The 14764-nt window shown below is 34.0% G+C and overlaps 1 protein-coding gene across 1 annotated transcript; it reads right to left on the bottom strand.

The window, feature by feature from the left end:
• Window positions 1-226: 226 nt before the first annotated feature.
• LOC107794335 (WEB family protein At5g16730, chloroplastic) lies at window positions 227-4979 on the bottom strand. The gene is made up of 3 exons (XM_016616816.2): window positions 4313-4979; window positions 3582-3780; window positions 227-3128 (listed from the first exon to the last, which is right to left on the bottom strand). The coding sequence occupies exons 1-3, from the start codon at window positions 4327-4329 to the stop codon at window positions 447-449; spliced, it is 2898 nt and encodes a 965-aa protein (XP_016472302.1). The 5' UTR covers window positions 4330-4979; the 3' UTR covers window positions 227-446.
• Window positions 4980-14764: the final 9785 nt, after the last annotated feature.

The following is a 14764-nucleotide window of genomic DNA, read 5'->3' as shown; positions in this document are numbered from 1 at the left end:
GAGTAACAATTTTTTCAAGAACAGCAATGAATTTAACGCCATAAGTTTAACTAGGATATAGACGATGGAACCAAGACCAATCCTAGACCATATCAAAGTACATTTGAAAAAAAAACACATCTCTCTTCTCAGATGCAAATTTGATACTAGAAGTATATAAAGAGAATAAAGCTAAAAAGAATAAAATACAAAAATAAAGGATATCACCCAACATGATAAAACCACATTGAGAAACTGAACCCCAGAACTAATAAGAATGGAACACTACTGATGATACAATCTTTTTCTTATGTAAACACCTATTTGAGATAGAAAACAAATAACCAAAAAAAAGAAAAGAAAAGAAAAGCAAAGATTTTGAGCAAACACAATTAAGTCCAACATTTACTCTTGAATTTAGTATACCTCTCTACACGTCAGGCACAAGATAGGTGACAACCGGTCTATTACTTCTGGCTGCTGGTGCCCTTCTTCTTCAGTAGGCTTCCAAATTTATGAAGCAAAGGTTTTTTCTTCTTCTGACTTTGCTGCTTTGTAGGAGATGTGCCACCATTCTCAGGATTTTCCGCTGAAGGTAATCCATTTACCTGGTCGAAGCTCTCTCCAACATCTTTCTTCGACTCTGATTCCTCTTCTTGTACTGTCTCTCTCTCTGGAGAGAAGTCTTTGTCGCCAATCTTGCAGCTCTCCCACATTTTAAACTCGCCTTCTGCTGAATCTTCATCTTCCTTTTCTTTGTGCTCATTTCCAGTCAGTTCTCCATTTGGCTTCTCAACTTCAGCTAAGGTCTCAACAGCTTCATCACGCGAGGTGATGTTGACTCCTTCAAATTTTTCTTCAGTGGATTGCTCAGATTGATGAGGCATAACTTCAATCTTAGGCTTCTCCAGTATTCCTCCTCCATTTTGTTCAGAGAATTCCACCACCTTTGGAAGCATATCATAGTCTTTTTCACTTTCAGAAAGCTCTCCATTTTCTTCAGATTCCTTTTTGGTCAAAGCTTCTTTGAGGGACTTGGACAACTCTTCAACTTTCATTAAAGATTTAGCTTCTCTACTACGAAGCTCCTCATTCTCCTGAAGAATATTCTGCACTTCATTTTCCTTGTCCAACAGTGACTCCTTCAACTTCATGCTCTCGCCCTTTGCTTCACCAAGAACCTCTTTCAGATAGGTCACCTCCGATTCAGCTTCGTTTAGGGAATTCTTCAACTGAGCTGCTTCCTCTTTGAAAGAAGCTTCTTGCTCAGCCTCTTTTAGCAGATTTACTAACCGGTTTATTTCTTTTTTCATTGAAGAGTTTTCTTCTTCAGTTTTCTTTACACAATTCATCAGATGAAGCTCCTTGTCCTCCCACTCAGCCTTCGAAATTTGGTGCTCATTCTTAGATTGTTCGACTGAAGTAGTGAGATCATCAATTTTCTCTTTTGCTTCACCAAGCAGGCTTTCGTACTTTTCATTGGTTGCTTTCAGTACTAACTTCAAATCTTCTATTTGTGTTTCGTAATGTTCATGTTCAGCTTGGCTAGACAACAACCTCTCTTTGGCTTCTCTTGCTTCTGAAGAAACTTCATGCAGTGCTGATGCCAAACTTTCCATCGCCTTCTTACTTTTCTCTTCCTCCTCCCTGGAATTTTCCAACTCATTTATAAGTTTGTTTTTCTCTTCCAACAGGGACTGAACACTTTCTGCTGCTAGTTTCTCGTGCTCGATAGCCTGAGTTTTCTCCTCCTTCACAGTTTCAAGCTCAGCAATAAGAGACTCGACCTTCTTTGCCATTTCAGAAGCTTCTTCCCTAGCAATCTGAGCACGACGTTCTGACTCCTCAAGATCCCCTTTCTGTCTTGTCGTTGACATTTCGAGTAGGCCCACCTTCTCCTTGAGAGAAGCAATCTCAGATTCTGCATCATGTAACAAATCGTTACTTCCTTCGAGATGTTTCATGACTGACTCCAGTGATTCAGACGCAGATCTCTCCAAATGACGGGCTTCCTGAGTCTGAGCCTCTAATTCCTCAACCTTCTGCTGCCACTCCTCCATTAGATTATGTGCGTAAGATTCAGCCATCCTAGCAGCCTCCAGGTCGACAGTAAGTTGCTCCAGGAGAGCTTCTCTCTCCACCAATTTCTCTTCATAACTTTTTGCCTCCTCGAGTTCTTCAGTCAGTGCTTCCATCTCGAGTTTCAGGTCTTCCAACAACTTATTCTTCTCACTATCTTCTTTTCTCAATCCCTCAATCTCAAGTTTCAGATTTTCCAACAACTTGTTCTTCTCACCGTCATCTTTTCTCAACGCCTCAGTCGCAAGTTTCAGATTTTCTAACAAAATATTCTTCTCCTCATCTTCTTTTCTAAGTGCCTCTTTCTCAAGTTCCACATTTTCCAACAACTTATTCTTCTCACCATCTTCTTTTCTCAGAGCCTCCGTCTCAAGTTTCAGATTTTCCAACAACTTACATTTCTCACCATCTTCTGTTCTCAGTGCCTCTATCTCAAGTTTCAGGTTTTCCAATAACTTATTCTTCTCACTACCTTCTTCTCTCAGTGCCGCTATCTCAAGGTTCAAATCTTCCACTAACTTATTGTTCTCACAAGACTCATTTTCATTCCTGGATTCAAGCAAAGATTTCACTCTCACTAACTCGGCTGAGAGAATTTCCACCTTCTCTGCCTGAATTTCAGCAATTTTTGTGGCATCATCGGCATGGCTGAGTGCCTGATTTTTCGCATCAGAAGTCATGGTTAATTCTTGCTTTACACGTTGAAGTTCCTCGGTGGCGGATAGGAGAGCAGCAACATCCAAAGCATGTTGGTTCTTCACGACATCAAGCTCCTTCTGCCATTCATCTTCTTTCTTCTGAGCTGCTTCAATGCCCGCTTGTTCCATCTCGACAGCACGAAACTTTTCAATTTCAGAGTTTTCTTCAGCTCGCTTTTGAGCTACCATAGCTTCTCTCAGCTTCTCATTGGCTTCTTCAGCCATTTTCTGAGATTCCTTCACTTCTTCAAGAGCTTTCTCCTTCTCCTTTTCAACCAAAGCCAATTTCTCCTTGGCCTTCTTAAGGTCTTCTTGAGCAACATTCAATTCAGCTTGCAGCTCCGATGGCTTCAGGATCCGCATTGGCTTTTTCTGACAACAATTAAATCATGCAATAATCCAGATCAGAATTTATAAGTTTCACAAACAGCCTGATTTTGAGACAAAAAAACAAATAACTTCCATCTAGCATTAATGTTAGAGAGTCTATACAATTGACTCATCACCACAACTGCTAGTGCATATAATTCACCGGATGGTTAATCAGAACTCATCCCTACATCACACCCCTTAGGGTGCGGCCCTTTCCCGACCCTGCGTGAACGCAAGATGCCTTGTGCACTGGGATGCCCTTTTTTTTCTTGGTGAATCAGAACTCAAATTTCACCTTATTAGACACATAGAACAGCAGGACATTGCAATTTAAGTTGCATTTTAGCATTGAACTCCTCGCCTTCTCCATTTGTAGAATCAAACACCAACACCCACCCGAAAAAAATGCTGGCAAACCAAGGAAATGTAGTCAATGTATTTTGCGAAACTTACATCAGGCGGGGTACTGATCTTAGGGGACCGCCGTTCCACAGAGGGTTTGGAAGTTACAGATCTCGGAGACTTCTCAACTGGCGGGCGTGAACTTTGAAAAGGCGAGGGTGAATCCGCATCAGATTTTGATAGTCCCCTGCTTACTTTACTCACCCGGTCCCGAGGAGTTGCTGGTGTTGACTTGTCCGATAGAGAGGATCTGATATAAAGTTCAAATATTCAACAATTAGGCAACTTCTAAAATGCAACATTACACTACGCACAAACTCAGTATCCTGTTGGAGAAAATGCAAACACAATTCCACGGATCCAAGCCAAAGGTAGAAACTTTGTGTCCAACTACAGCAAAAGGCTTCTTCTTTTTTAGTTTTTCTAACAGCATTTAGCATACAGTTGCAGTAAACGAGATAGCATCAAAAGAACCACAAAAAAAAGATCACACCTTTAAATTAGGGCATCAAATTGGAGCACAAATTTAGATCCAGAGATCAAGTCAAAAGTACATAAGAATCCTCAAAGAATTATGATCCATAAAAAAACAACACCACAAGCAAGCAAATCTAAGCACTAACCAAGTACAAAATGCACAAAATCAAGAATAAAGGCATTAAAAAAAGAGAATGTTTTTCTACAAAGCACCATAAAACGAGTAACAAAATGCAGATACAACCCAAAAAATTGGATCAATTGAAAAACAGGAAAATACCCAAATCAGATCCAGTGGCACTTACTTTGATTTAGTAGCCATTGTGTCGGTGGAGGCAGATTTTTTTGCAGCAAACAAGAAACAAGTTCCGATTTCACAATTTATGAAAAAAGAATGGTTCTTTATCAAGAAATGGGAAGTTTTGCTGCTATAGTGCTGACATGGTCTTGGGCTTAGAGAGAGAAAAAGAATGAGGAGAGAGAGATAGAAGAAACAAAGAAGTTGTGAGAGTCTATATCAAGATAGAGTAAAATTCCAGTAGTAGAAGTACACTTAGAAGCAGTGAGTAAGAATTTACAGAGAAAATCATTTGGGGTTGGTGTTCTTCTGTCTCCAGAGTGGCCACACCATTACATTAGTAATGCTACCACTTTGTCTATGTATCTCTCTCTCTCTCTCACACACACACACACACACACTCACTCACTCTCTCTCTCTCTCTCTCTGTATTGTTTTGCAGCTTGATTTACAAGGTGGAAATTACAAGAAAACCCCTGTTGATTCTCACTGAGTCAAAAAAATGGAAAGAAAAAAGGTCTATGCTTTAGCAGCTGTGGTACTAGGAGTAACTTTTTTCAGAACCAAAGAAAGACCTGTGAATCCATATAGTAATATCTACTTCTCTCACTACTTTTTCAGCATAAAGATAGGAAATGGGACAAGGGTCCAGGGGAGGGTCGCTGTTCTTTCCTGTGTCTATTGTATAAAGCTGATCACTTTCTTTTACAAAATGGAATTGACCAAAAAAAAATAATAATAAATAAAAAATCAAATGGGCAAATCATCGCACGGATGTGATATAGACAATTTACCATACTGCAATCATTAATGGTTGCTTCCACGTGACCTATAGGCAGGAGCGAACCTAGAGCATTGAATATGGGTTCCTAGGAATCCTGTAACTCTTGCGTAGACCCTTTATTTATATTGAGAAATTCTCTAAATATTTATAAATATCTAACCGTGAACCTAGTTATTATTGCATATTAATTTGAAATTACGGTAGGAACTCATAAACTTTAAATCCTGGATTCGCCTCTGCCTATAGGTCACTCAGAGATAACTTTACCGTTGCTCCAAGACTCCCCTTCACACAAAAAAGTTTACAAAATTAAAGATTTTTTTCTTAATTACAAAAAGTTGACAAGAGGAGTTGCTCTGATGGTAATCAACCTCCACTTCCAACCAAGAGGTTGTGAGTTCGAGTCACCCCAAGAACATGGTGGGGAGTTCTTGGAGGGAAGGATGCCGAGGGTCTATTGGAAACAGCCTCCCTACCTCATGGTAGGGGTAAGGTCTGCGTACACACTACTATCCCCAGACCCCACTAGTGAAATTATATTGATTTGTTGTTGTTGTTGTTGTTGTTGTTGTTCTCTACGAGATTTGCTTAACTATTATAATGACGAAATTCGATTTTTTTTTGCGTGAATTTGAATGTTATTTAATTTTTCTTAAAATAAAATTGTTGTTCAATAATTTTATAAATAGTACAATGAACACAAATTCTTTAAGCTAAAAGTAGTTAGAAATTTTGTGGTCACATAATAAATTATTTGACTTCTCAATTTGCAATAGTATTGTGCAATATGGTCATAAGCAGTGCTTTAAAAGGCGTGGGCGTAAGGCGAGGCGTTTTACATATGTCTTAGCGAGGCGTAAGCCTCGAGGCACGGGGCGTAAGATCCATAGGTATTTAATTTTTAATATTTTATAAAATAATATAATGACAGTAAATATTAATAAACAGGTAAAATTGCATAAAAATTAAAGAAAACTATATATATGTGTATATATATATATATATATATATATATATATATATATATATATATATATATATATGTGTGTGTGTGTGTGTGTGTGTGTGTGTGTGTGTGTGCGCGCACGCGCGCGCTCTATCCCTACAAAAAACTAGTCGAAACAATATATTATACGCTACTTACAAGCACAAGTAACTTGATTCTAAAAGAATAAAGTTTTCTATATGGAGGAACAAAAAAATGACCATGAATTAGTACTTCAATCAATAAAAAAGGTGTTGACTTTTAAATTTAATACATTTAAGTTCCTTTTTAAACTTTTTGAATAATTACCGAGCTGACTTTTGAGAATTTGGGGATTATACGAAGGACTTATTCAACAAATTTTGTTTTAATTTGAAAAAGTTTATGGGGTTTACGCCTCACTAAAAAAACGTGCCTCAAATGATCGGGCGTACGCCCCGAATTGCTGGGCGTATGCCTCTTGTGATTTTCGCCCCACATCATCGCCTCGGGGCGTTTTTGGTGCGCATCGCTCCGAAAACGCCTTTTAAAAACACTATTAAGAAGGAGTACATCTTTTTATTAACTCATACAATCATAAATTGTGCATTCCCCTTCTCCACACTCCCACACCCCGGTCCTTTAATTTTTGTTGAAATTGGAGTTTCTTTCTTTTTTTTCTTTTTCTTTTTTTAATTTTGTGTGGGGTCCACTGATTTGGGAAGGTTGAAAGGGAACGTGCAAGTTTAAACTTTGAGTTTCTCACCCAAAACATTCAAATTCCAGAGAATATCCACTTCCTTATAAAGGAGAAACTTAAATTTCCTAGAATAGTGAGGAAATGAAAGAAGGGTAATGTGGATGCTATTTGTTCAGAGTAGATCGAATTAGAGCTCGTTTGGATTAGCTGATTAAAGTAATTAAATAATATGACTAAGCTCATTTGCTATTATACACAAAAAGTGCCATTATTTGCTCAAGACGAATAATGTGTAAAATTTTTAAAAAAATCAAGAGAAAATATTACCTTACCAAAGACAATTAGATGTAGGTTAAGAAGTTACACTTAGCCATTTCAGGGGCCCCAATGTACCAAAAAGTAAATACTTAGAAACAGAACGCTACGCTCAAAAAATTAGGAGTGGGTTCCCGTTCCAATGGTCAAAATGAAAGCAGAACGCTACGCTCTAAAAATACTAAGCATATTTTGAAGGACAGTGTATCCTAGAAATTAATTTATTTTTCGAATCCGATCTTATTCCTCAAAGCGATTTGAAGGCAATGGAAAGCTAAACACCTTTTTACCAGCAGTATAACTCAAAATTTTAATGTGAATAACTAATGAGGCATTTTGAAAGATTCCATGTATTGATTGTAAAATTGTCTAGATATTTTGTTATCTACCAATTAAATTCGAATGCCATCTTTACTTCTTATCATTAATTTCTAACGTTTAAAATTTTCCTTTTGAACGTTTAAATTGACTACCATTTGTAACGGCAACCATTTGGTAAAAAACCTATGGAACGTCTAACCTCTAAATTTTATACGGTTCCTCACCGGGGCTGATTAGGAGTTTATATGGACCGGTTTAGTTCAATTTTTATCAAAATTAAACTAAACCATCTGTATCGGTTTGGATTGGTTCGATTTTATCGGGGTTTTCGGGTTTTCGAGTTTTGTTGTTACATGAATATTATTCTAATCTTACTTTATTAAAGTTATAGATATAGTTTTGATAAGTGAATATATGTTTAGTAAATATTGAAAAAATTGACAAACATATGATCTATTAAAATATTCTAATGGGAAAATTTTTTAGTAACACATGATAGTTATTTTCTTAGTCGTCTAACAATAATTTTTCGTTAATGTACGCTTTCAAGGTTAACACATGATAGAATCCCAAATATTTCTACATTTTTTAAACAAAATTCAATATATTTTTTTAAAAAAAAAAAATATATATATATATATATATATATATATATATATATATATAAAAAATTAAATATTTATATGTCGGTTTGGTTCGATTTTTTTTACTCAATACCAAACCAAGTCGGGATTTTTAATCGGTTTGATTTGATTTTTCGGTTTGGTATGATTTTCCGGTTCGGTTTGAACACCCCTAGGGCTGATGTAGTGTACCACTTACAACTTACGAGATAGGATGAATTCGGTAGCTGTTATTCCAATGTGATATATATACTATATGTTAAAAATTTACTAATAAATAAGCATAAATAGTAGATTTCGAATTCAGTAAGTAAAAAAGGTTGTGGTAGTATTCTGAACTTTAAACTCATAAAATTTAACTTCTCGATCCGCATTTGTTCCTCACAATTTTCAAACTTGAGAAGTCATAAATCTCATATCACGAATATTGCCGGCAGTAACTACAATAGCAGTCATAGCCAGAGTCAATATTTGAAGCTTATGGGTTCAGATTCTAGTCTTTTTAAGCTACGAAGTTCTATATTAGTGTTTACCCCAAAATTATGTAACAATTAAATTTGTACACGGTTTAAAAGATATGTGATTTAATTCAACACTAGTAATTAAGAGTACCAGATAAATGAATTAAAGATGAAATAAACGATCAAACCAATCACAATATTAAGAGTAGGTCTGATCTTAGATTGAATTATGCGCTCATCCTCGGTTGGACCCTCGGTTCAAGCCTAGTCGCGAATAAAGAACAGAACAAGTGAGCAGTGCCTTTAACAGTAGCTAAAAGACAAAAGTAAACCTTTATTGCTTTGAATTGCGTGTTACAATGTGTCAGATAAAAGAAAAACTTCCCTTTTATATAGTAGGAGAGTTTTAGTCCTAGTATAAGTCTAAAAAAGACAAAAATCTTCTTTTCCCGGTAATTGTTGATCCATAATCGATATCAAGCGAGATTCGCGCCGTGATATCCGGTTGAGGGCGAGTATCGCGGTCCTCTATCCGTCACGCACAACTGTTCGCCGTGTCTCCCGAGGTCTAGAACTTATACTCAGCCTGGGGCGCATCGCTTTACCATGTCGGGTATATCATTCACTCTTCTTGGGCCTCGATACGAAGGGTCTCTGATCTCGATTACAATCTCGCGGATCCTTGCTCTCCCTTTGTTCTCTCATCAGGGAATTGGGGTAGACATTGCCCCCGATTTTACCCGTCCATAATTAGCAATATGTGTATAATTCAATAGATTTAATAAAACAAATATAATGTTTTAACTAAAGCTATTGGATTTGACTTAACCCGCAAATACAAGGCTAGTACCAAATACTAATTCTTACTGCGAAAATAAAAAATGGGGACAAAGGAGCTAATGAATGATTCTAAGAAACAACTAGAGAGGAAGTTGACAAGCAAACAAACAAGCAGAATGACAGATTAGTTATAAGTAATATAGTAGCTAGAGGGCATAAATCTCTTCCTGCCACTTCAAGTTGAAATTGCAATTATTATTACGTTACTTATAGCTTGCTTGCTAGCTGGGATATATAATATATGGACTTTTACACATTTAGGTGGGGAGTGAGTCCCCTCTCTAGTCCCTACACTCATCCATAAAATTCTTGCCTTAGCCGCACGTCTAATTAACTCATCTTCCTTATCTAATAATATTAAATTTCAACTTATCTACGACAACAACAAATTCAGTGAATTCTCACAAAAAGAGTCTGAGAAGGATAATGTATATGCAGATCTTACCCTTACCTTTGAAAGACAAAAATATTGCTTCCAATAGAGTCTCGATTAAAGAGAAGATGAAAAGAAGCAGTGATAATAAACAGTAGCAACAATAAGATATTAAGAATACAAAACATCTTATATATAATGTCAGTTAAATTTTTTTATAATATTATATTAGTGCTTTTTAACTGGTTTTAATATGCCATTGTACTATTATTTTACTAAAATTTAATACAATATAAATAATTTTACACTAGCAATACAAATTTATAGCAACTTATATATTTATATTATTGCATCACACTTGAGTCTTGATATACAAGGTTACTTATTGTAGTAGGTCAATTTAACTTGATAATGTAAGAATATTTTATACTGTCAGGCACAGAACATAAACTCGATTAGAATTATTATAGATAAGTACATATTAATTACTATAGGCCAACCTAGTCTTAATGGTACAAAAATAAACGGCCGAAGTTAAACTCAATTATGTTATGTCCTTATTCAATGTCCATCGCAAAGTCATTAGCTTAGCAAACGGTAAAAGATCGTCCTTTGACATATTTGATAAATTTGCTTGTAATATGTAGTTCTTTTTATGAGATAGGCTGATAATTTTACTACAATTTTCTTTTATCTAGTATTTCTTTTCACAAGAAATATAACATGTCACAGTCAATCAGTAACTTTTGCATAATTGCATTGGAGATCAGAATGTCATTCAAAATTGTGAGCTTACCTTTCACCTTAATCTGTATAAGGAAGTTCTATATAACAAACTGGAAAAAGACATTAGGAGAAATGAGAAGGGGGTAATAATGAAGATTTAGGAGTAACAATCAAGTAAAAGGGAGAAAAGCTCAATAATTAGCATTGAAATTAGTGCGTTATTAGATTATCATTAATGATGTAGAGGCCAACTAATTCATCATGTGCCAAAGGCCGGAGAACAATCTGAACAAATATTCAAGGAAGGAGAAAAAAAGACCAAATTCCTCGACTTAATTTTAAAAGAGAACAAACTAAATTAGAGGCTTAAAAAAATTAATTAAATAAAATAGAACAAACTGGGGAAAAGAGAAGCATATAGGACCAAAAATTAAATACTTTCCAAACACCTCATTGGGGGAAGAAAAAAAGGAAAAAAGAAGATCACCTTGCATATACTAATGAATTTAAATGGTGGAATTTTCTAACTTGTACAAGAAATATTTAATAAAAGTATATATGTTGTGGAGTCTAACTATTTCAAGTCTACTTACCCATACAAATCCAAAAGATATAAAGAAATTGAACTACTAGAAATGTTAAGACTGATTTCGTGTTTTGGCAAAAAATTTCACGGCATCAACTTTTTCGAATGATTAAGAGAAATAATCACATAATCTAGGATTTGAATGTTATGGTTTATGGATCGCGTTCGAAATTCTTTTACTATTTTTTTAATAATTTTTTTAATACAAATACAAAGTTTGATCCAAAATTATTGAATTCAGATGAAATGAACCTGTAACTTGTTCTTTAAGTCCGCCTCCATTAGGAAATCTTAATTGGAACCGAAGAAAATTAAATAGAAGTAAGAGAGTAATTTAGTGGTAAAAATGATACCTTATATCATACACGTTTAAGGTTCGATTCGGAGTTTTTGGTCAATATTGTCTCTTATCTTTGAGGGTAGATCTATTTTTATCCCTCAAATATAGCCCTAAGCATATTTAGTCCCTTGAGTATGCTAAAGTGGAGCACCTTTAGTCTTACTGACACAATGTGTTCAAAAACTAACGGTGTTATCCAACTCTGATTCATGAAGCAAATCTTCTGCTCTGAAGCAAAAGTTTCCTCTCCTTTTATTGGATAACGCAAATTATTACTTTAATTCCTCATTTTTAGATAATATCTTCTAAAATTTTGACCTTGAAAATATCCCCTTTTGTGCCAGTTTTCAATGAGAAAATGACACTGTATAGCCGCTGTAAAAATAATAGCCGAAAAAATGTATAAAATTTGTATATTTTTTTTGTGTATATATATACATTATGGATGTTATATACAAAAAAAATATACCAACTTTATATACTTATTCCGCTACCAGATGTAAATAGTTTTTGGCACGGGCTAAAAATGATAATACAACCTGGTTATTCGTTTGCTTCAATAATATGCCTAGAAGTGATCTTGGCAGCTCTACTTTTTTCAAATTTTAACTTTTCTTTTTGGAAAAATCAACCGAAATTTTTAAATGTATATATATACAAAACAATTTACAAATTTTATACATTTTTCGGCTATTATTTTTACAGCGGCTATACAATGTCATTTTCTCATTGAAAACTAACACAGAAGGGGATATTTTCAAGGTCGACATTATATAAAAATGAGGAATTAAAGTGATAATTTGAGTTATCCAATAAAATTAGAGGAAACATTTTGCTTCAGAGCAGAAGATTTACTTCATGAATCAGAGTTGGGTAACACCGTTAGTTTTTGAATATATTGTGTCAGTGAGACTAAAGGTGCTCCACATTAGCATACTTAAGGGACTAAATATGCTCAAGGTTATATTTGAGGGACCAAAATAGACCTACCCTAAAAAATAAAGGATAATATTGGTCAAAAACTCGTTCAATTCCCATCAAATTATTATCCCCTTCTAATTAAAAAAAATTACTCTAATTGGAATCCATACAACTGAAGCAAAGGAAAATATATTAAAGGAGAATAAAACAAATGAGTAGAAGATAAATAATGTTCTTTCCAGGAAACCGAAGCTGATGGATGCTAATAAGCATCACAGCACATGGCCTTGCAGTTTGTTAATATGGTAGCCCATGTTACAGTAATACTCCTTCGTCTCCTTCCTCTACATATGCAATTATACAATGAATTGTTCCATCTTGTAAATAGTATTTCCTTTATAAAACAACTCAAATCTTATTTTCTAAAGCTATAATGTTTTTGGGAAAAAAATGCTTTCATTTTTGGCTTTTAATATAAGAGTAGGGGTTTGTTATAATGTGGCTATAAAAAATTTCACTATGTTTTTCCTTTAAGCAATTTGGTTTAAATCTCTAATATCTATTTAGATATCAAAATCAATGGCGACCCAATAAAACTAGTGGCCTAAAGCCAAATGTAATAAGAGGCAAAAATTTCAAGTAAGTTCTTGTTCTTCAATTCGCCTCGTGATTATTACACATAATTTAGTTTTGGGATGTAAGTCAGATTGTAAACGATTTTAGAGTCAAATTCTGGAGTTTAAACAGTAGCACCTTTAATCTCCAATAATCTATGTTTGTGATTGAATTCGTAGATGAAAAGTTGTTGTATTGCTGGATATTGGAGCATATTATGAAAATGCGGATTATTATGCTGAATTTCATATGAAAAGAATTCAAAAAGTCAGAATGTTATGCTGGATTATATTCATCTTTCAAAGAAAATGTTGAGTATCAGTAATGTGCAGGTTAAATAAACAACAATTTGTTCTGTGAATGATTTGTGTAATAGATAAAATGTGATTTAATTTTCAATACTTATGTTGTGATTATACAGCTGAATGTTTGGTGGATTAAAAATAACATAGTTAAAAACATTTGAATATCCTGTATGAATTCTAGAAGAAAATACTGGAATTTCATATGAAATTAGTTTAAACACTAGTATTTTATACAAGATCATATGTTAAAAGTTCAAAACACCAGTATATTATACTGGATCTTTCTGAATTCATATGTAAAAACTACAAATCTCCAACATATAATACTAGAACTTTCTCTGATTCATACCAAAAAATACATGTGAATGTCTAATCTTCCCCTAATATCCTGAATAGAATGTTGGATACTGAGACTGAATTATTGGTGAACATTATATGCAGGATGCATACAAATTTCTTTATTATTATTTTCAATGAAAAATGGACATCAGATTATAAGCATTTGGATCATAACACCAAGCCTATGCTTGTAAATGACGGAATTTCATTTGATGATTTCATTAAGAAGATTTTTAAAGCTATTAAATTAAACATGAACAAGTTTGAAGCAACAATATGGTTTAATATAAACCTAAGTACAAGCAAGGGAGTATAAGTAACAAAAGATGAAGAACTTAGTTTATGTATTATGTTGTTAAGAAATGATTGGTATTACAAAGGATGCAAATTTGTAGTTGATGTATCATAAATAATTTCTGACATTTTTATTGGAGATCAACAACAAGAAGGTAATGTGATAATGGAGATTGAAAATCAAAAACTATTATAACCAACATCATCTATAGCAGAGCAACAACAATTGTTGATTGTGCATATTACAATAAAAAATGAGAATGTAGTACCAGTAAATGTTATGGAAGAGATGCATTAATTTGAACTTTCGGTATAATATACGGGAAGAATAAATGATTTAGTTTGTACTTTAGTATAACATTATGGAAGATATGAATTCATTTGTTAGAAATGTAATAATTATAATAATATGTAACCTGATGCAAAATAATTACAGTTTTAAGCATGTTTGTTACGTTTTGTGGCAGAAAATGTACAAGCAAATAATTAAGACTTCTGTAGCCACATTGTAACTCTAAAAAAAGAATATGAAAAGACATAAAGCTGCAAATTCTATTTCTCAGTATAATATACTGGAAAAGCAAAGCATTCAATTCATAGTTCCAGTATAGTATTATGGTAGAGTTTTTATTAATTTATTTGTAAGATGTGTTAGGTTAAATATTCAAGGCAAGTTCATCAAAAGGCTACTATAGATACATCATAGGTGTAATGATGAATACTGAAATAACAAAAATTAGAATTTTTTAAAATATGCTGGAAAATAAATTTATTACATGTCTAATTTTCAAGTATAATATACATGTTCCTGTAAAGTCCTTGTGATGATTTCCAATATAATGTACTGAATGCTGGATTCATGACATGCACAATATATTTTATACTCCTCTAATATAAAATACTGAAAATTAACCCTTTAGAGATTAGAGTTACAATATAATATGCATGAACT

This window comes from Nicotiana tabacum, chromosome 4 (genome assembly GCF_000715075.1).
Source record: "Nicotiana tabacum cultivar K326 chromosome 4, ASM71507v2, whole genome shotgun sequence".
NCBI lineage: Eukaryota > Viridiplantae > Streptophyta > Magnoliopsida > Solanales > Solanaceae > Nicotiana > Nicotiana tabacum.
The sequence above is the reverse complement of the archived record's forward strand: the minus strand, read 5'-3'. Positions and strand labels throughout refer to the sequence as shown.